The 24274-nt window shown below is 40.0% G+C and overlaps 1 protein-coding gene across 1 annotated transcript in view; it reads left to right on the forward strand.

Annotated features, from left to right (window-relative positions):
- LOC126236667 (cytoplasmic dynein 2 heavy chain 1) overlaps nt 1–24274 on the forward strand; it is an 873274-nt gene that overhangs the window by 24051 nt on the left and 824949 nt on the right. Inside the window, exons 3-4 of the mRNA XM_049946146.1 lie at nt 11014–11143; nt 21181–21307. Of these exons, the coding sequence (XP_049802103.1) occupies nt 11014–11143; nt 21181–21307 (257 nt within the window). The remainder of the gene's footprint in view (nt 1–11013; nt 11144–21180; nt 21308–24274) is intronic.

Here is a 24274-nt window from a genome sequence, read left to right on the forward strand (position 1 = left end):
TGCACAATTTATGTCACAAGGCAGGTACAACAGAGGTACATCTGCACTGCTTGAAGCCATTAATCAAACTGTCTTTCATAGATCCCATGCGCATGTCTAACAATCAATCAACTGCTAGCGATATTGTTTATTGTTGTGGAGTTTCTACAAGTGCATTGTAAAAGAGTTGAAAAATATCTTCTAAAAAACTAGTACAATAATTTGTTATAAATTCTCTCACAATTAATCAAAAATAAATGTTACCTTTTTTAAAAACTGGATTAAAGTGTATGAAACAACCATCCCAATGCACGTCTGAATTCTAGGGGTTCCATAATACAAGTAGATAGGCCCAAGAAAAGTGAAATTTATTTTTTCTTAAAATTACATAATTTGTTGTTTAACAGTAATTTTCAGTTGAACAGAACATCAATTGTTATATAATAAATACACTGTGTTAATGAATAATAAATGCAAAACTTGAAAACTATTTTCTGGAACTGGTCACAAGATCCAATAAATGCCTTTGGGAAGTTTGAAAAATGATTTACTTCTTTACAAATTGACTATACAGTGGGACCTTGCTTAATGAGAATAATGTGCTTCTGAGTCTTACCTACAATGCGAAACGCTCATCATCCAAAACATATTTTTCTGTTGGAATACACATAAAAATAGGATAATGCGTTCCATTCCAAAAAAGAAAAAAACACCAAAACAATTGATAAAATACAATATAATATAATGTGTAATACTGTACATACTTTTTTACAAAAAAGACATAATTTTTTGCCAACAGTTCAAAGTGAGTGCTATGTGTGCAAGACAGCTGGTGAACGAAACACATCTCTATGCATTGGTTAATGGGCGGCTTTGTTCAATTTATGTTTGTTAATGATGACAGATCTAAAATGGAAATCGTACATATATATTTCAAAACCATTAATTAACATGGGTCTTGAAAGTTGAGAGAGCTTGCAACATCGTCACAGAAAATTTAAACATCATCAAGCAGACCAGGGAAGAGATACAGGAGGCAACAGTTGCAGCATGAAGATTGTTGCCAACAGTAGAGCTGAATACTGTGTTGTTAGTACCTTTGTCATTTATTAGAGATTCTAACGTACAGGGCGGAAGGTCATGGAACAGCAAGTAACTTATTGTGCAATTATAGCAGCTGAAGAGGTCTGTCTAGGTCAGAAGGTGGTTTTTAATACGGTTACCAAAGGCACTGAACAGACTCGTTATGTGAAACATTGTTCGTTATGCATTGTGTCTTTAATTGCTTGTTATGCGAAACACTCTGTATAGATGGTGCCTTTTAAACAAGTTTTGACTGTGCTCATTGTAATAATAATACTGATGTAAACATTATACTATTAATTCTTCAGCATTTGCTGTTATCTAATTTTCATTTATTTCTTGCGAAGCATAAGACATACCATGAAGAGTAAAGTCATTAACAGTAATGGTACAATTCATTGATTATACGCAAATGCACAGCACTTTATTGGCACAACTGTAATTTGATGATTAATGCCTCTCATTCATATTGTTTAAAATAATACTTTACACTTATCAGGATTTTATTGTTCTTAACAGTTTTTATACATAGGGTGACAGTGACATCTGTCATAGATGCCACTTAGCCAGATACATTACAATACAAACACAACAATTTCATTGAGAAGGCTGTGGCTGTTTATTTATCAAATTATGGTTTTGTTTTTGAAATAACCAAATAACTTACTAATTACAGCCTTCTTCTCTTCTTAGTTTTTGTTATTTACCATTGAAGTGAACACTAATTCACATAGACAGGCAAATGGTACTAATAATTTCAAAGCTTCCCTTGCCAGCTGTGGATATTCTTCTTTTATCTTCATCAGGAAGAGGTCAATCTTTTGTGACTTAAATTCCACTTTAAGCATGACATCAGCAGCCAATTGTATGCGTTTCTTTCATCCTCATGTTCAGACCAACCGGTTGTACTGACATGTCCAAAAAGGGATTTAGTATCCATTTCCATTGTCAGCTTTAGAGTTCAGTTTTGGAAAGTAACTTAATAGTTTGTCTTTCAGATTGTGCAAGGAAAGTGAAAACTTACTATCACTGACTGGTCCACTGCAATTTCTTTGACAATCTTCTGAACACAAAGGGAAGACTCAAATATCATCTTTTGTAAAGACGTTCACCTCAAACGAAATTTTGCAAAGAATCCTTCAGTTTTATCCTTGGTCATTATATTACTTTCTTCTCTCACATGGAGGTGCATGTTTAAAATATTTAGGTGGTTAAAAAAATCAGCAAGGAAAGCTAATTTTAATAGCTGAACATAACCAGAAAAAAATTTGCGTGTCCAGGTGTATAACCTTGTAAGGACATTAACAATTCAGCTTTTAGTTCAAGGACTCATGTCAATACTTCTCCTCTAGAAAACCACCTAATTTTCTGTGTGATAAAGGATATTTTGATGGAGTGAACCCATGTCTTCACAAATGATTCTAAACAATGGAGTTTTCAATGCCAATTGAGTTCACAACTTTTATTGCCTCTTTAAACACAGCCTCAGAAAATCAAATGAATTATGTAATATTATTTTTAATTATTTTTAATCTACAAATAACAATAGTATTTTATTACCTGAATGATAATGGTTTGCTGCTGATTAAGAGTTTTCAGTTTCGTTTCGAGTAAGTCCAATGACTTATCAGCTTCCTTTTAAGTATGTCACTGCAAATTACATATGAAGGTTAATTATTCATGACAGTAAAACCGTGCTTCAAATAAATGTCATCATAAAGTATTTTTTTTTTTTCAATTCTGATTTGATTCCACTCCTGCCACTTATACCAGATGTGGAGAAATGTGCAGATCTTTTGATAAACTTCTTCATTTTATGCTCACTCAGAGTGAAGGGCAAAGTCACAATAATTATATCTGTACTTGCTGTTGTGACAGTGTCACGACATTTAACAGTGCCGCCACGACAGTAAGCGCAAACGGCGATAGAGGCGCTCCGCAACTCGGCTGAGCGCGGGAGCGCCACCTAGCTATGAACGGCGCTGGCCGCATGTCACGGCACGGCAGTCGAATAAGAGATACTGAGTTGTTATCATGTAATCAGCTATTGTTTCTAAGTGAGTGTGTCTGAATATCCACACAATTATTTGTGATTAAAGGTTATAACACTTTTTGGTGACGAGGTCGGATATTTTCACTGCGTGGTGGATTTGTGTGTTCGTGACGGGATAGACATGGAACAGCTTATGCAAGCGCTCATTGAACAACAAACACAGCTGACGGCTGCTATTCAGGCGTTGTCGACGTCGCTTACTCATCATCTGTCTTCCTCTTCTCCGCCTCCATTCCCTCCTTACGACAAGGCCGCTGAAGACTGGGAGGATTATGAGAAGCGTTTGCGGCAACACTTCTTGGCTTTCGGCGTTGTCGACGCTCCTATGTGTAAGTCGTTATTTCTATCTTGGATTTCCCCACGGATCTATCAGCTGCTATCTCAGTTAGCCCCTCTGCGGGAACCTGCTTCTCTGTCCTTCCAAGAAATGTGTGACTTATTGTCTAACTATTACTGAAAAAACACCCATGTCATTGCCGCCCGCGTGGCGTTCTACCGGTGTCGTAAACAGCCCCATCAATCTTACCGGGCTTGGGCGGCGGAACTACACGGTCTGAGTAGGAAATGTCAGTTTTTCACGGACACTCATCATGAGTCTTATGCAGATTCAATGGTCAGGGATGCTGTTCTACGGCTTGCTCCTGATAAAGAAGTTCGGCAACATGCCCTCCAACTGCCAAACCCGTCGTTGTCGGAAATTCTAAACATCGCTCAATCCTTTGAAGTGTCTCACACTGCTGGCGCGCAAATAGACGCATGGTGTGATGTAGGCGCTGTACAGTCAACTTTCGACATGGACAATTTGCCTGTTTCACAGGAGAACGAAGATGTGGCGGCGGTTCACTCGTTGGACCGCAACGCTCGCAGCGAAAACAGCAACCACAGAAGCAGGTTCATTCCGCACTTCCTTCTTGTCCACGTTGTTTCGTACAGCATGAGAGGGCCCCGTGTCCAAAACGTTGGGCCACGTGTAATTCATGTAGGAAAAAAGGCCACATTGCTTCTGTGTGTCAGTCCCGTAAAGTTCCTGTCAACGAGGACGAGGCTTCGGACATGGATGTTAACTGCGTGCTTTCTCAAACGAATAAGTTGTTTGTTACTGTTCGTGTTCTGGATAAAGACATTCGCATGCAAGTGGACACTGGCTCTGCAGTAACTCTCATTAATTCTCGCACGTATTTGGAGTTGGGCTCCCCTCCCTTGTCTCCAGTTACACGAAATCTGAGAACTTATAATAAACAGAAAATTCCTATCATTGTCCAGTTTGATGCTTCCACTGCCTACAAGTCTGTTGTTAGGCCCCTCACGTTTTATGTGGTGGATCATGCGGGCACTGAAAACCTGTTCGGTTATGATGCTTTCCAGTTGTTCGGGTTCTCCATTGATGATGATGTGCACCTCATATCTGAGGATATTCCGTATCAACAGCTGGATGGATTGTGTTCTGAATTTTCATCCGTGTTCTCTGCTGGTCTGGGTCGTGCCAAGGATTTTGAAGCCCACATTACTCTTAAACCTACAGCTCGCCCTAAGTTTTTCCGGGCACACCTTATTCCAGTGGCGTTGCGTGCACCTGTCAAGGCTGAGATAGACAGGTTAACAGCTTCTGGGGTTCTCCTTCCTGTTACCTCCAGCGAATGGGCATCGCCAATCGTGGTGGTTTCTAAACCAAACGGGAGTCTGCGATTGTGTGGTGATTTTAAAGCCACTGTCAACGCTCAGAGCCTCATTGACACTTATCCTCTTCCCCGTCCTGAGGAGTTATTTACCAAGCTCCCTGGGTGCCAGTTCTTTTCCAAACTTGACTTATCGGAGGCGTACCATCAGTTGCCGTTGGATGCGTCTTCCAAGCAATTTCTGGTCATCAACACTCCTTGTGGGTTGTATCAGTACCAGTGGTTACCATTTGGCGTCGCTAGCGCGCCGGCCATTTTTCAGCGGTTTTTGGAACAGCTCACGGCTTCCGTTCCCAGCTGCATAAACTATCTGGATGACATTGTTGTCATGGGGGCCTCCACTGAGGAGCAACTTCGCAATTTGCGTTCAGTGTTTCGGGTTTTGCATTCGGCTGGGTTGAGGTGCAATCTGGACAAGTCACTGTTCTTCCAACCCTCCATTGAGTATCTTGGTTTCCACTTGTCCTGTGAGGGTATACGTCCTCTACGTCAGCACATTGTGGCCATTATTGCTCTACCCCGGCCGTCTACGGTCAAAGAACTTCAGGCGTTTCTAGGCAAGATTGCTTATTATCACAAATTCATTCCATCCGCGGCGGCGGTAGCTCATCCTCTGCATCAGCTGTTATGCAAAAACGTCCCTTTCTGTTGGTCCGACGAGTGTGAGCAGGCTTTTGTCCGCCTGAAGGCTCATTTGCAGTCGGCGCCTTGTCTTGCCACATTCCATCCAGGTCAGCACTTGGTTCTGGCGACTGACGCGTCACAGTATGGACAAGGGGCTGTTCTCGCCCATCGGTATGAGGATGGGTCGGAACGGCCCATCGCATATGCTTCCAAGACCCTCAACGATGCGCAATGGTGTTACTCTCAAATCGAAAAGGAGGCGCTCGCTATCATTTATGCTCTAAAAAAGTTCAGCGTTTTTTGGTATGGTTCTAAGTTTCACCTCATCACCGACCAAAAGCCGCTGGTCTTTCTGTTCAGCCCATCGGCGTCGCTTCCGGATAAGGCAGCTCACCACCTGCAACGTTGGGCCTTGTACTTGTCTCGTTTTCACTATGAGATTCACTATCGCCCCACGGCCCAGCACGCCAATGCTGACGCATTGTCGCGATTGCCGATGGGCCCCGACCCGGTTTTCGATCCTGATGAACTACTCTGTTTCCACATTGATGAGGAAGAACATCGTGTGGTCAAGGGTTTTCCACTTACAGGTTCGCAGGTCGCGTCGGCTACTGCGCGGGACCCGGTCCTGCATCAGGTGATTGGTTTTGTTCAACGGGGTTGGCCGGACAGGACCAAGGGCCGGGCATCGGATCCCCTTCGCAACTACCATGCCTTGCGCCTTCGTCTGTGATGGTGTTCATGATGGTGTTGTTCTTCTGGCCACGGCTGGCGCATCCCCACGGGTCGTGGTGCCCGCCTCTCTTCGCAAAGATGTTCTCAAACTGTTGCATGAAGGCGATTGGGGTATTTCTCGGACTAAGTCCCTGGCCCGCAGGCACGTTTATTGGCCTGGTATTAATTCGGACATCGCCCACATGGTTGCTGTGTGTGGTCAGTGTGCTCAACAACTGGCTGCACCTCGTACAATGCCCTCTCCGTGGCCTGATTTGGCGCAGCCATGGGAACGGGTGGACGCTGACTGTGCCGGCCCCTTCCTCGGTACTTATTGGCAACTGTTGATTGATGCCTTCTCGAAGTTTCCGTTTGTTGTTCGATGTCCGTCGCCCACCAATGCGGCGACGACGCTGGATTTGTCCAAAATCTTTGCGCTAGAAGGTCCTCCATTCACAATCATCACGGACAATGGCCCTCAGTTCTCTTCGCAGGCCTTCCGTGATTTTTGTACTGGACAAGGGATTCATCATGTTACAGCACCGCCCTTCCATCCGCAGTCAAATGGGGAGGTCAAGCGCCTTGTCCGCACTTTCAAAAGCCAGATGAAAAAATTCCTTAGTGATTTTTCCACAGATGACACTTTGCTGCAATTTCTGAGTTCTTATCGCTTCACGCCTCTGGGTGATCGCAGCCCTGCCGAACTCTTGCATGGCCGCCAACCGCGCACTCTACTGCACCTGCTTCACCCTATCACGCCTTGTGCTGTGTCCCCTAGTGCGGGAAAATACTCAGTGGGCGCCGACGTGTGGGCACGAGGGTATGGATCTCGCCCTAAATGGATTCCAGTGGTGGTCAAGGCTCTTCGCGGCTGCCGGCTTTGTGAAATACGTACGGACGACGGCATGGTTGTTTGCCATTACGACCAGATGCGCCCACGAGTGGTGGCCACGCCGGTGCCACCGCCCCTTCCTTCGCCTCCACCAGCCCGAGAAGCCAGTCCTGTCGCTGCTGCCGATCTACCGTATGTGTTGATGCAGCCGACGTCGCTACTGCTTCCGAGTACACCGGAACAGGCCCCAGTCGCGACGCCGCCTTCTCCGGGACCCATCTCGCTGGAGCACACCCCCAGGTCCACGACACCTACGGATGCTGCTCCGGAGTTTTCACCCATCATCTCGTCCAGGAGGCACGTTCCACGCACGAGCTTCCGTCCTGGTAGTTTTCGACCATACTCTCGTGTCTCTCCGCGGGATCTTCTCAGGGCCTCACAAGAGGCCATGGATGTCTCCGCACTGTCCATGTCTCCAAGGAAGTGAGTGTTTTTTTTTCAAGGGGGGAAAAGTGTTGTGACAGTGCCACGACATTTAACAGTGGCACCACGACAGTACGCGCAAACGGCGATAGAGGCGCTCCGCAACTCGGCTGAGTGTGGGAGCACCACCTAGCTACGAACAGTGCCGGCCGCATGTCATGGCACGGCAGTCGAATAAGAGATACTGAGTTGTTATCATGTAACCAGCTATTGTTTCTAAGTGAGTGTGTTTGAATATCCACGCAATTATTGGTGATTAAAGGTTATAACACTTGCTGGTGCAAACGGACAGCTGATTGAGGAGAGCAAAAACGCACACCTGTGCAACTGCTGACCCCTTCTTTGTCCCCATGCCTCCACCGCAATGAAGAATATATGATTCCCCATGCCCACTGTGAGTACCTTGCGCAGTGTGCTTGATTTCTTGATCAGTATAGTATCAGTAGAAAGACAATTAAATACATTGCCTTTGAAATTGCTGGCATAGTTTTATTGCCAGAATTTTTTTACCTTGAAAGGCACTGTGTGTTCAAAAAGATCGAAAAACAATGCTGTGCAGTGACTGCAGCATAGCTGATATGTAACAAGGTTGTTTTTACGCATAGCCCTGACTTTTATTGGGTAGGAAATGCCTGTAACTGGAGTGTGGTAGGAGATGGTGGGTGAGTATGGGCAGGTCTTGCACCTGAGCCTACCCTGAGGAACGACCCATGGGGTGCAGGTTCGAAAGTAGGAATGGAATAGGGGTGGACAAGGCTATGGTGTAGGTTGGGTGGTTGGTGGAACACTACTTTCAGTGATGTGGGTAGGATACTGCTCAACTCAGAGCTTGAAGAGAGGTAGCAAAGCCCTGGTGGAGGATGTGGTTGAGCATTTCAAGGCCAAGGCGATGCTAGGTGATCAGAGGAGCACTAGTTGGTAGCTGGTTAACAGGTTTATTTGTGTCTTCTCCCTTTTTGTCACTTCATCTGCACCTTCCTCTCCTGTTTTCTCCCTCCCTCTCCATCATCCTTATATATTTTTGCTCTACTTCTGTGTTTCTTTCATCTTATTGTGTGATTGCAATGTCATCTGACCAAAGACCTGTCTCTTTCCCACTATCCCCTTGTTGTGTCTGAAGGTGCCAGGTGGATTTGGGGTGCAGGAGGATGCCCTACAGCACCAGTCAAAAGGCCAGTGACAGCTAACTATGGCCACAAGTGGAATGTCAAGACTCATGCCGCCAGTGCTGTCTGGAATGTGGCAGGCAGCTGACTTAAAGGCAGTGACCTACTGCCCCATGTTGATGGCCGGCAAATTGCTTCCTAGGGCCCATGCTGGCCCATGTGCTGACAGCTCCAGATCCCAAGGTTTAAGGGTGGATTGCCACATCACAGAATTGAATTTTGATTCATGAACAGTATTCCACATGGTGCACCAAGCCTTCCAGCCACATGATAGTAGAGTTTCAATACTAACACAAGTGTCTTTAGGATAAAATGACTAGGTATTTATATGTTTTGGGGCTGCACTTGCTTGAGCTTTGTTACACCTTGCTAAAAATTTCAACAGCTGCCAACATGAAAAAGTTCTCCTTCTTCCGCTTAGGTACTTGCTGTGTCGACTGTTTCTACATGTTGCCAGTCTGGCTCACCTCCCAACGTTGCCACAGCTGTGTTGTGTTTTGTAATGTATAACACTCATGTTTACCTGTGGCTGGCATTGCTGCTATTTACTTTCTACTCTGCATGTTTCTGACCAAATGTGATTAGTGCACTCCATGTCATTCTCTACCACTTCCCCACCTCCATCAGCTCAGGCATCTGCTTTCAGCAATAGAGTATCAGTAATTGGTCTCATCATGGCCATGGTTGTATGTGTCTGGGTGTCTGTGTAATTGTGTATACTTTGTGTACTTATGTTAGAAAAAGAGAAAGAGTGCAAAAGCTAATATGAATGCCGTTTCCTGTTATATGTCTCTGTGCTCCATGGATCACTCTGCTATAGGATGGTGTTTGCCTTTTCTTTATTTTATGTATTGCCCCCATCCAGGAATTTCCTTTGTTGTTAAAATCTACATTACTTAGATTACTGTTAATTTGGTCCATTTTTGAACTAAAATTCTTAAGTTCACTTTTAAAGTTACATTTAAATATTGTAACTTTTGCCTAGTTCTACTGCCATTTTGAATAACAAATTAATTTTCTCAGCCACAGCACAGAATTTTCTTGCACTCTGGCCTCAGATGCACTGTCTTGTCATTTTCTTCCGCCATCAATAAGCATTGTTTGCTCATGGTGTTCATATCTCTGCTCTAAGCTGATTTGTTTACTACTGGGCTCTGCACTGATAACGTGTTCCTCAGTGCTGCTGCCCAAAGTGGCATCAATCACCCTGTCTGTGATTGGCTGAATTCCTCTCTACATGGTGTCATTATTATCTGTTGATGCAATTCATAATTAACTTTATCCTTAATGTTTTGTGCACTCTTCAAACACAGTTTTGCTTCACTTATAGCACACAAGATATTTTTGCTGTTCATTGTCACTGTTCATATGCTTCAAATTTCAGGTAATCTTAACAATATTGTGAATAAATAGTTCACTGCTGTGTTACATTTTACTAAGTCCCTGTGTCCTAATACTGTACAAAACAGGAAGGTGTACTTATATGGTGGCACCACATGGATCATACCTACCTATTATTTCTGCTTACTCCTCTGTGTCTTATCTGTGGAAGATCAATTAGATGCTGAAAATCAGTTTTATGGAAAGGTGACCACTAATGTACGCAACACAACTTTAAATAGTAGCTTGATTTTCACATTTATTGTCACTGTTGACACTACAATGACCAGTTTCAGATCTCACATAGAAGACCATCACAAGTACATGGTTTCCTGACACTACCAAACAATATGACAGTGGCAAAACACTTAACATGTACTTTAAATAGCTTCACAAAACTGTCATTAGTTGTTACATACAGGAATACATTACACATCTTGATAAAATAGCACAAATAAATAAATTTGCATGTTATTGTGACAATGCAAGTTTGAAGGCTGAAGTTATTCACAGAAGTATTATAAGGTGTTTTGAAAGATAATATGAGTTGCTACATATGGCTTCTGGTGGCAGACTGTGCTACATGATGTTATATATATGAATGCTAGATGCAGACTTTCAAGTGCACTTTTTTCAAAGAAGTGTTAGTACAGACTCTATAATGTATATATTGCTTGTGAATTTTCAGACCACAGACTTTTTACAGGCTAGTTGCAAACATATGTTACAAAGACGTATCTTGATTTTGAAAACTACATAATCAATGGAAAACAGCTATATTGAATTTTGCTATTCCAAATGGACTATACACAAAGGCAGTAATATGGTTTTCTGGATTAAGAAATTAGAAAAGTTTGTAGAACCATCTTATGTATGTGCATTGGGAATATCTTACTTACAAGCATGGTTACCATTTTAGAAAATATCTCAAACTCTTAATCAGTTAGTGAAGTGCACCATCTGAATTATTTCTTCGACCATCTGCAGAGTACTTTGTAATCTAATGATATTTTTAATTTTCAGGCAGGAAACTCCAGTAATCAAATAGACAGTAGCTTACAAGACTTGATAACAAAGCTGCAGGATAGGCTAAAATGCACACTTCAGAAAATTGGTAAATCTGTTGAAAATGATGCTGTGGACAATGTGGAATGTAAGTGTTATATTTATAGTTGTAATATTTTTCTGTTATTTTAATTTAAGGAAATTGTGATTATTCTTGCTTGTGGAAGACAAAGCACAGAGTTCAGTAAAATTCTATTTAGCAGGATAATGCAAAATGTTTCAAATATAATAAATACACTGCAGTACAGTTGAAGCTCACTACACTTATATGCATCCATATGTGCAAACAGAGAAGATGCAGATGTACAAACCAACATACTACATACTGCTTTGGGGCAGCTTCACTGAGGCAAAATGAGTTTTTATATGGCAGATAAAGGCTGTTGGATGTGTAGCAGTTATTTTCAAAGACAGTGTATTTTGTAGGCCACTTTTCAAGAAACTAAGTGTCATGACAGTCCCATCAATATTTATACTTAGTTGCCTAGTTTACAGAAAAGAAAAACGAGAGCTACAGATTAAGGCAATCATTTCATTGTCACAGTACATATCACAAAGAAAAGATTGACCAACCTTTTATAAGACTAAGCAATACTGACAACATTATACATACCTTAGAGTAAAACAGTTCAATGCACTGCTGCCAGAAGCGTGCACCATCGTAGAAGTCTTTCTATGCCATAGAGGTTCTCTTTGATTGTACAGAAGAAGATCTAAAATTTTAACTTATACTCATTGTGTGTTTGTATGCAAATCTACATGTTTTAACTGTTTTCTTTATTATTATATGTACTGTTATGTATTAATTAGTTTGTACACACTATTAATATCAATAGCATGTAGAATGCTTGAAGATGAAGTAAACAAACAGTGACTTTGTGACAGTTTGGTCATAATTTGTTACTCCAACATATGTCCATGTTTACTTGTACAGCAGTGTAAGACTGTCAGTTTCAGCGAATAATAGAGATAATTAGGACAGTTAGGTCTTTACAGCACCTGTTTGCTGGAATTTGGAAATTTCAAGCATGCTGTATTGTAAATTTCCTTGTTTTCACCTCCCATCCTCATAGATAAAAAATTAACCTAAATGTTAACAAGATTAATATAGGTGGAACAAAATGAAGAGACAAATCTTGTTCAGACAAAACAAAATTTTGTTAGATATTCATCAAGGACACCTTTTGCTGCATAAAAAATCTTTTCTTGTGTATAAATATCAGCCATAGATAACCTTTACATTCTTTGCAAAACTAATTAACTATTGACTTTGTGCAGACTGTGTAGCACTGTGGTGTCTACGAATGCTGAATTCCTTACTGATAATGTTACAGCTGGTTGTAGCAGTATCTTCGCTCACTTAAATCCTTTCATGATGGTGATATATTTACATGTTCACTGTCATCCATATAGTTTATTTGCATCAAATTTCCCCATATTTGTAGCATCAAGACATCTGAATTTTTGAAAAGTGGACTTTGGAGCGAGTAGATTACAATCTGTGGTTTATTCTTTAGCAATTCATCCTTCATATAAACTCTTCCACTGAGTAGTAACATCTTTACAATAAAGTATCATGTCTGTTGTTTTTCAGTGAACCCTATTTTGTATAAAAGTTAGTATTGCCTTATAGTTTAAAGTAAATGATTACTCTCATATGTTGTGAAATCTGTGACATATGTTTTTGAATAATCAATAAGAAGAATTTTTGACTCTTTTCTTGTGGGCTCTTTTCTTGTGTTGTATGAGCAGTTAGACTAGATTTCTGTAATTGATTTCATGGCCTGTATATAAAGATTATGGTTTCATTAATCTGTAGGAGAGGGTGAATGTTGAAAGTTACAGGTTACTAAATAATTCCTAATGTGATGCCCTTTCATCCATGTATACATGTTCCTATTAACTACTTTCAGCTGCTTCATTAAGTTCAATATTTTAATTAAGTCTCTGGAGGGGAGGGTGAACAAAGAAGATGCCTTCAAAATACAAAATATATACGATGATTTTAGCTTGCACCATACCAATACTGGAGTAAAAATATTTATCATAATCTACACAGAGTTCACTAAATGCATTATGTAATTATACACACATTAAAAACAGTTTTGCATCAACCCGGTTCCCAGAACTCTTGAAGATAGATGTTGACTGTGGATATTGTATCGCAGACATAGTCCCTTTGACTGTTGAGAGATGTCACTAAAGCCCCCCCCCCCCCCCCCTCCCGCTCCCAATGATGTAAACAACCATGCAGGAGCCTATTACACAGAGGGTGTTCGACAGCTGATCAGTTACAGTCATTCCACCAGGAAGGAGGTACACGGCTCCTGTTGTCTGTAGTTCAACCATGCCTAGACGGTCAATATCGTGGTTCAATCACATCCGCATTGTTACTTTGTGCCAGGAAGGGCTCTCAACAAGGGAAGTGTCCAGGCATCTCGGGGTGAACCAAAGTGATGTTCAGACATGGAGGATTTACAGAGAGACAGGAACTGTTGATGACATGGCTCACTAATGTTGTCCAAGGGCTACTACTGAAGTGGATGACCACTACCTACAGATTATGGCTCAGAGGAACCCTGACAGCGATGCGACCATGTTGAATAATGCTTTTCGTGCAGCCATAGGATGTCATGTTATGATTCAAACTACGCGCAATAGGCTGCATGATGTGCAACTTCACTCCTGACATCCATGACGAGGTCCATCTTTGCAACCACGACACCATGCAGCACAGTATGGATGGGCCCAACAACGTGCTGCATGGCATCATGTTCTCTTCACCAGTGAGTGTCACGTATGCCTGCAAGCAGACAGTCATCAGAGACATGTTTGAAGGCAACCCGGTCAGGCTGAATGCCTTAGACACACTGTCCAGTGAGTGCAGCAAGGTGGAGGTTCCCTGCTGTTTTAGTTAACGCCCAGTTGTTACATCATCCGAAACTTGAACAGGATTTTTTTATTGCCACTGATGCTTCTTAAACAAGCCTAGGCACTATGCTTTTCCAAATGGATGATCCAGAAGATATGAATACCATCAAGATTATAGGATAAGAAAAAGTTAAATAAGAAATGATAGTATTTATATACTGGACCATACAGAATAATACAAATTCCCCATGAAGAAAGTTATGTACTTGTTGACTGATTCTGATGTGATAAAAGATTTATCCCACCACACAGATATAAAGAAATATTATCAGTGAGAAGATATGTACCATTTATGAAGAGAAAATAAAGGAAAAGAGAATGAGAAGAGTATTTACTAACAGGACACCGATATTAGACTTGAGCCACAGGACGAGCTACAAGATGTATTATTTTGTTCATTATTTTATTTACGGTTAAGAAGATTATTTTATTCAATTATTATTAAATATAATGTATGTTTTAAGGCAAACACACCACAATAATATAATTTAAGAAGATTAAAAGACAAAGAGAAAGAAGCAGTTAATAGATTGAAGAACAAGAGAAAGCAAGATTAACTGACTTCAAGATAGTTAAGTTTAAAAAAATGCTACCCTAGAGGCATAAGTATTTTATGTTTATGAATTGTTGAAGGAGTTTTATATGTATTAATGGTAGAAAGTGTATTTCATGTATGTGTAATGGGCATGATCAAATCTAAAGGAAATACGAGAAAGGAATGAAAAGGAAGCTGATGTAACTGTCTAATTGACGTTATATCTGGAAAACATAATAACAAGAAAACCATGTGTTTAAGACAATGAAAGCATGATATAAAAAATACAAAAATAATTATTTGAATTTCATGATAAACCGATAACCATTATGGTAAGGGAAATGAATACAAATCTCATGAAGGTATGGTGGTAAAAAATGGAAATGAGTGTTTGGCGTCATTGGCTGGGAGGCCCCTTTTGGGCAGGTCCGGCTGCCTTGGTGCAGGTCTTATTGCATTCAACGCCACATTGGGTGACCTGCCCACCGGATGGGGATGAAATGATGATGAAGAAAGCACAACACCCAGTCCCTGAGCGGAGAAAATTGCCGACCCAGCCGGGAATTGAACCCGGGCCTGTAGGACGGCAATCCGTCACACTGACCACTCAGCTATCAGGGCGGACAAGGTATGGTGGTAAGAAGATGGAAACACTACTGTCTAATATAAACTGAGGACAATTATGTGATAGAACAAACTTCAATATTGAATGACGATGTATACGATGGAAAAAAAAATGCACCAAAACAAGCAGAGGTGAACAATACTCACAGTATTTATGATGAAGGTGCAAATCTGCACAATAAGGAGAAAATGCACAATCATATCCATAGCATGCTTTTTGTAAGAATAAACTGGCACTTGACAGTTTTTGAATGAAACCTTTTAAACACAGCAGTAGAAATTCTGATCATGTGTAAAGGCTGTTAGCGACACCAAAGTTAGTGTCCAGTCCATAGCTAATTAGACAGGAACTGAAATCCAGGATAACAAACCAAAAGCTGAAATAGATAGATGCAGTATTTCTTGATTTCCAAAAAGTATTTGACTCAGTACCACACCTATGCTAATTTACAAAAGTGTGTTCGTATGGGGTATCAATTGAAATTTGTGACTGGAATGAGAACTTTGAGGACACAGCATTTTGTCTTTGATGGAGAGTCATAGATGTAGAAGTAACTTCAGGGGTGCCCCAGGGCAGTATGTTGTGACCCTTGCTGTTCATGTTGGATATTAATGACATTGCAGACAAAATTAATAGTAAAATCAGCTTTTTTGCACATGATTCAATTATCTATAATAAAGTGCTATATTCAGTCAGGTTTTGATAAGATTTCAAAGTGATGCAAAGATTGGCAACTTGTTTTAAGTATTCAAAAATGTAAAATGTGCCCTTCACAAAATGAAAAATGTGGTATGCTATGACTATAATAGTTGTCGTCTCATACAAATATCTGAGTGTAACACTTTGTAGGGATATGAAATGGGATGATCACATAGTCTCAGTTGTGGGTAAAGCAGGTGGTAGACTTTGGTTTATTGGTAGCATCACTTGTGCGACTGGTTGTAGAATACTTCTAAAGTGTGTGGCAAGTTTTCTTGATCCATGGGAGAGAGTCACAGAGATACTGAAGGAACTGAACTGGCAGACTCTTGAAGATAGACATAAACTATCCCGAGAAAGCCTGTTGACAAAGTTTCAAGAACTGGCTTTAAATTATGACTCTAGGAATATATTACAACCTCCTACATATTGCTTACTTAGGGATTGTGAGGATTAGAATACCTACTTCATACACAGAGGCATTCAAACAGTTATTCATCCCACACTCCTTACTTGAAGGGAATGGGAAGAAACGCCAATAGCTGATACAATTTTGGACGCACTCTTTGCCATGCACCTCACAGCAGTTTGCAGAGTACAGATGTAGCTGTAGATGTAGAAAGAGTCAGCAGTGAGCATTCACTTACTTCAGCAAAAGTTTTTCTTGTTCCAATTTTGTGATGACTCGATGGTTACAGTTATGTCAAAATAGAAGAAATCAACATTAAATTGCAGCAAGTGGGTGAACCGCTTTCATAGAAAATGAAAATAAACAAGATGTTGATGTCATCGCCAGGGAGATATAAACATTTCCACTCAGCGAGGGAGACTGTCCCCTTTGACAAGCAAACGGTTAATGAGTTAACTTCAAGATTGCTCATTGAGGGAGAGGGAAACAGTTAGCTAGCTTCAGCCATTGTAAGCAGGCAACAAAGTATTACCTGGTATGATTGTAGTATGGAATTTAAAAATAATGTGAAGAGAGAAATGGGAAGCTGCAGTTGCGGTAAGAAAAGAGGTCATTTGGAGTCAGATTGCACTGAAGGCCAAGGAAGGTAGAAAGGCTCAGGGTGTAAACGGTCTGTCTGTGTCAAGGAGTTCACTCAGAAGATTATTGGTTCATAGTTAGAGGAGCTAGCGAGCATATGTGCGAGAAGAGAGAATTGTTTAAGGAACTGGACAGTGTGCAAAACTCTGTAAAAGTTCTGGGTGATGGTAAACTTCGTGATATGATTTGGTGCAGTACTGTGGAACTGTATGCTTGGAACAGGGTTAAATTTATCAAAACAGTACTTAATGGAGTGCTTTTTGTGCCTGAACTGAAATCCAATCTGTTTTCAGTAAGAACTGTGTTGGACAAAGGCAAGTGTTTAGTGTCAAACAAGGAACAATGTGAACTCTTGAACAGTAAAAGTGAAGTTCATGTATTATCTAGACATGTCAATAAAATGTATTGTATGTTGCTTTCCCTAAATTGAACACATTAGAACTGTCAATGGCTACTTTGACATGTGCAGATAAAACACACTCTGTGGTTGACACTGGGAACTTTTCATTGGTCAACATTGATAGTGGTGTGGTAAATTTGTCTAAACATCTTGGAAACTTGAGTGATTGGCATAAAAAATTGTTCCCCCTGAGCATTACACACTAGAGAGAGTTATTGTTGCATATTGGAGTGGACTTCGTTGATGACTGTATCAGTATCAAGTGTGATGATTGTTTGGTGGATAAACAACATCGCTTGATTTTCTCAGTCAGTTTGTCACGCTCTAAGGATTGCGGTACTGGAAGAAAATGGAAGTCAGCCTAGAGAACAAGAGATCAGTGAAGACAAAAAAACAGAGAAGATTTTTTTGAGGATGCAGAGGAAAATGTAGAAGATGAGGATGAGAGGACACACAATAGGAGACTGAGGAGGAATATTCAGTGCCCAAATCACTAAGAGGACTATGAGCTGGGTGTGAGTGAATAATGATGACTTAGCACTTAACTGAATCAGTGTCTTGTAGTGATGCTGAAAACTAGAAAGATGCCGTAGCAAGAGGGGTACAATCCCTGGAAGAAGGGATTAATGGGATTATTATGTAAGCTATATGATTATCATGTTATTGAAACAAAGTGGGTTTTTAGGTCAAAAATAGATGAGAGAGGTAATGTTGTTTCTTATAAAGCTTGCATTGTTGTGAAAGGTTTCCAATGAAGAGTGACTTATTCAGAAATATACAACCCACTAGCAAAATCAACTTCAGGGAGACATTTTCTTTGTAATGAGAATAACTTCCCCATCTATCAACTGGATGTCTGTAGTGCTTTTATCTATGTTTGTAGCACTTTTCTCTGTGGAGAGCGAGTTGGAGATGTTTATGTTAAATTACCTACTGGATATTTCAGTGAAATTAATGGTGAGGTTTGTAAACTGAAAAAGGCTCTGTAAGGTTTAAAGGACCCACCCAAAAGTTAGAATGTTAAATTCCACACAGTAATAACTGGCTTAGGGTTTGTATGAGTGGTCTTGAGTGTTGTGTGTATGTAAAGACAAAAACAGTAATAAGAACATTATGGAAAGGATAGATTGCTACTCAACAGATAGCGGAGACTTGAGTTGCCGACAGGCGCAACAAAAAGACTACTAAACACACAAGTTTTCAGCCAGGAGGCTTTCTTCTGAATTTGACAAAACACACACACACACACACACACACACACACACACACACACACATGCGCGCAAGTGCAACTCACATATGTATGACCACTGTCCTTGGTTGTCAAGGCCAACTGTGAGAAACTGTGCATGATGGGAGAAACAGTCTGGGTGGTGGGGATAAGGGCAGGGAGAGGGAGGGAGAGCAGGGTATTGGTGGGGGATGGTAAAGTATTGTTTGTGGAAGAAAATAGTAATAAAACATACTTACTTGTGTTATTGATGGTCTGCTGATAGCTTCAACTTCCTAGAGTGGAACTGGTGGTTTAAAGCTGTTATTAAGTGATAATTTTAAAATGATGGATTTAGATCTGAGTAGGAACTATTTGAAAATGAATATTGTTCAAAATTTAAGGGAGGGTACTGTTACTATTTGTCAAACTACCTGTCTTGAAAAAGTATTAAAAGTTTTTGATGTGTTTCAACGTAATTCCGTTTCATCTTCCATGGAGGAAAATTTTGATCACACCATAATAAAAAGAGAAAATTTTGTAAATGAAGAGACTGAGAAAAGATGTAGAAAATTAATGGGTTCATTGATGCAATCCATGCTAGGTTCCAGACCAGATATTTCTTTGGCAGTAACTGTTCAAGCAGGTACCCATCATTCACAAGCTTTAATTTATGGAATGGTTTAAAACACACGTTGCATTATATTAATGGGACCCTAAAACTGAATCTGTCATATGCTAGGGATAAAAGTTGTACCGATACTGTAATTGGTTGTGTTGACTCTGATTAGGCAGGTGACAAGAGTAGGTAGAAAATCCAGAGGTGGTTATAATTTCCAAGTTTTGGGTTGCAGTGTTTTATGGGCTTCTAAGAAACAACAATCAGTGTCTCTGTCATTCAATAGAATTACAATTTATAGCCATAGGTGTGGCAACTAACAAAGGCTGTTAGCTCAATAATTTGTCTTTGTGGCAGTCAAAGAGTTGTTGTACTTTATGAATATAAAATGTTAGTGATAAGGCTTTGCAAGAACCCACATTTCTATCATATACCTACATATGTAGATGTAAAAATTTTATTTGCTAGGTAGTTAGTTTCTGCTAAGAAAGTTCTGTTAAAGGAAATTGGTACAAATGAGCAACAATATAATGTTCTGACAAAGCCACCAATGAAATTAAATTTTGAAAAATTTAGTGCTTTGCTAGAACTTATCTAAATCTTGTAATTTTTTTGTAAAGCTGCTAATTAACTTTGAGGGAGGGTGTTAGTGATACAATATTAACATTGTTTTGAAGCAGCAACACAATTTTTTTCTTTTTTTCTTTCTTTTCTGTGTTTTATTTTGTTGTTTTTCCTCTTGGTGTGGTATTGTTGTCCACCATTGAGTTGTAAGCTGCTACATATTTAAATAAACTCTGTACAAATAGACTTATTTAGGAGCTTCATTTACTGCATTCTGATTGCATATGACCTTTGAAATTATACTTGTGATATGACTTGTTAGCTGTGTCTAGTATTTCATACTGACATACCCATTATCATATTGTCAGTTGGAATGAATGCCTACTACCAAATCCTCTATACCTGATATGTTTTTGCGGGACTCACTAAGACACAAAACAGCAATGACCTGGATGTTTGTTTCAGTTATTGTGTGATTAAGATCCGTATTCCTTGTATCATTGCTTTTGATTTCCAGAGACAGGAAACTGGGTCCCCAATTTGTATGGTCCTTTCCGTATTTCCGGGGTTGTTTTGTGCCAGTTTCTTCATCCGTGGCTTTTTAGTTTTCCTTTACAGATTTGTTCCCTCCCTTTTCTGATTTATATTTTATTTCTTCTGCATTGAAACTCCCTGTGATCCTGTTTAGCTGTGTTTTTCTTGCCTTTATTCCCTTGCTGGTTCTTTCTATTGATCTCTAAATGTGTCTTGTTTCTGTAAGCTTTTTCTTTTTTCTGTATTTTTTATGGTTGAAGGAACTTGTACTTTTGGTATTGGTGACATCTTTTGTTTGTGGCCAAGTCTACTGTTCCATACCCAGTGATAAGTAAATGTCTTTTGTCTCTATTACTTAGTTAATTTGTAGTTTGGATATCGTTTCTGTATTCCTGTTTTGGCTTGCTAGGCTCCTGTATTCCCATGACAGATGGAATTATGTATTTCCACTTGCACATATAGAATTCTGTATTTCCACTTGCATGTATTTTCAACACACTATTGCAGTGACACATATATTTATTTATCTTATCACGTAATAAAGCAAATTTAACTTGACTTATTGATGGGGTCATTTTGATTGGTGTCAAGTACATTAATTGTGTGAAGCTTATTTATTTCATGACTTGTTGATGGGGTCATTTTGATTGGTGTCAAGTACATTAATTGTGTGAGGTTTATTTATTTCATTACAGAAATTAAAATGTGTGAACTAGGGAGTTCTTTTGCAGTTTGCATTTTAAAATATTTTGTATTGATAGTGGTTACGAAGTGATAAGAGAAAAGCAAAATATTTTAACAAAATTATTTCCTGCAAAGTGATAGTGTTGATAAAGTGTACTATGATTGAGTTAGAATAGAAATATACTTTCTCTCAATTTAATTTTTACTTTATGTACCATATATATGTCATGTATTATCTGCAAATACGTCACTCAAAACATCAATGTAATATTTTCAGTGATAGTGAGCCCAGTCGATGAAGCACATTACTGGTCATACATGGCTAATAATGCTACCAATAATAAGTTGCAAGAAAAGTGTGTGGCCTTTTTTAAATCTTTGGAACCTCTTGCAAAGGAGTTCAGGTATGTTGTACCATTATTTTCTTGCCATTACAACATAGCTACTAGTTGCTACACAGCATGTCCTGTTCATCTTGACATCCCCAAATAACTTTGTGCCCACGAGAAAAATAATAATAATAAAAAAAGCAAATGTTATGCAGCTGTTAAGCTGACATTAAACAGCATGATTGTCTTTCTTGTAATTTTCTTGTAACAAATGGGAACAGAAAGAAAATGCACACCAGTCATTCAGTCAACCATCTTCAAGTGAAGGTTTGTTTTGTGGTCTGTGACATGTATGGTACCTGCTGTTTCCACTCTAACATGTTGATAATTTACATTGTTTCTGCTGGTGCTCCCAACAGGTTTTAAATAAGTCCTAGGAGTTCAGACTTGTAACTAAGGTTCCTTAATACTTTAAAAGCCATTAAAATTGCAACATCATGCTAGTGACATGGCACAGTTCTCAAACTGACTTGAAGTGTATTAAATGCTTTGATATGTAAATGATTAACGTTTCAGTGCAACCTCAGTGCAAGTAGGTAGGAGTAGTACTATCTAGATTCTGTAGATAAGAAAACAATACACAGAAGGTTTCTCTTTCAGAGATCACATTTGAATGTTGTTTATTTGTGAGAGTATTGTGTTTTGCATCATGTAAGATGAAGAAATGTCTACCAGCATCAGTAAGAATTGGAAAGTGGCAGGATTGTGCCGTATCGAGTCTGCAGTTTATTATTCCACAGTACTGCAGCTTGCTTTGATCAGGATCTCACAGCTGTCATGCCAGAACATTATGACCAACTACCTAATAGCCGGTATGTCCACCTTTGGTGCAGATAACAGCAGCAGTACATTGTAGCATTGAAGCAATGAGGTCTTGGTAGGTCACTGGAGGGAGTTGGCATCACATCTCCACACACAATCAGCTAATTATTGTAAATTCTGGGAGGGGGGGGGGGCAATGATCTCTGATGCCTTAATCAATCACATCCCAGGTGTTTTCAATCAGGTTCAGATCTGGCAAGTAGGGAGGCCAGCACATCAATTGGAACTTGCCACTGTGTTCCTCGAACCACTCCATCACACTTCTGGCCTTATGACATGGCACATTGTTTTATTAAAAAATGCCACAGCCATTAGGAAACATTATCAAATGGCTCTCTAAGCACTATGGGACTTAACATCTGAGGTCATCAGTCCCCTAGACTTGCAACTACTTAAACCTAACTAACCTAAGGACATCACACACATCCATGTCTGAGGCAGGATTTGAAACTGCGACCGTAGCAGCTGCGTGGTTGTGGACTGAAGCACCTAGAACCACTCGGACACATCGGCCGGCCAAAACATTATCATCATGAAGGGGTGTATGTGGTCTGCAACCAGTGTACAATACTCCTTGGTGTCATGGTGCCTTCAGTGAGCTCCACATGAATATTCCCTAGAGCATTATGGAGCCTCACCAGCTTGTCTCCATCCCAGAGTACAGGTGTCAAGAAGCTATTCCCCTGTAAGATGACTGATTCGCACCCTTCTGTCAACATGATGAAAAAGGTATCAGAATTCATCAGGATATGCAGTGCTCTGCCATTGTGCCAATGTCCAGGGCCGATTGTCACGTGGCCATTTCAGTCGTAGTTACCACTTCGTGGTGTTAACATTGGAATATGCATGGGTCACTGACTGCAGAGGCCCATTGTTAGGAGTATTCTGTGCACTGTGTGTTCAGACACACTTGTACTCTGCCTAGCATTAAAGTTTGACATCAGTTCAACCACAATTTGCAGCCTGTCCTGTTTTATCAGTCTGCCCAGCCTATGACATCTGAAATCTGTAAGGGGGATGGCCGCTTTAGCGATGCAAGGGGTACCAAATTTGTTATAAAAGTCAGTAAATTACTCAACATACAGTATTTTTCAGTACAGGTATTTCGTTCATTCCAAGCAACTATCGATTCGTGATGTCATCGTCTAGACATGGGGTGATTATAATCTGAATCCGTTTTAGCAAATTAATAGTTTCTTTCAGGTGATAAAATTTTGTTGATTATGAAATACAAGTTCTTGAAGTTTATTCAGAATGGGAAATGTTAATTAGTAATTGCTGGCCATAATTTATCTGTTTAATATGAAGGTATTTTGAATTTTGTGTGCATGAAAAAGTGTGAACTTACGTGTGGCTTTTACTCTGAGACGAGTTATCACTTAGAGTGCAAAAAGAGCGCATGTACAGTTCGTTTTTAGAGTGCAAAAAGAGTGCATGTACAGTTCGCTGACCTGCACGGTGAATTTTAATTTTTGTAATTTTTACCCGAATGCAGACAAATCCAGTTTCATTTAGACTTTACGTGAGATAGACACATCAAAAGAGTCATTTAGCCCATTAGGGAAAACTGAAACATACGTGCTCGGTTTGAAATATGTGACATGCTAGGGCCTGATCAAGCTGTCTAGTGAGTCACATAGAATAGTTGCAAAGGTGCTTGGACTTAATGCACGAAGTTGGAAATTAATTTTGAGACAAGTGCTGATTTTGACAAAAATGAACTGAAAGTTTATTCAAAATATTGAGGCTCTGTTTTAATTGAGACAAGTATCACCTTGTTGATCACGTTGCTAAGCAACACTGTAATGCATATTAATTAATTCATTAGAACCATTTGCGACATAATAAGTCCCATTACACTTACAAACTGTTACACGAAATTTGCTGACTGCATGAGAGTATGAGAGTGATTTTATTTCTAGAAATGCCAATAAACAGGCGGTTTCAAAAGTTAAAGTACTAGCTGTTGTGTAACTTCATTGATTGTCCCATGGCACTACTGAATGTGTTGTACTGTATCTCTTCACAAGACATCTCAAGAAGGTGGCATAAACAAGAAACAAGAAGAAGACTAAAGAAGAGGCATCGGTATACAGCCCAACCCCACGACATCTGGACGTGGTTCCACCGTGTGTTGAAGACACTCACCACACCACTCCT

Source organism: Schistocerca nitens, chromosome 2, assembly GCF_023898315.1.
Source record: "Schistocerca nitens isolate TAMUIC-IGC-003100 chromosome 2, iqSchNite1.1, whole genome shotgun sequence".
In the NCBI taxonomy this organism is placed as follows: Eukaryota; Metazoa; Arthropoda; class Insecta; order Orthoptera; family Acrididae; genus Schistocerca; species Schistocerca nitens.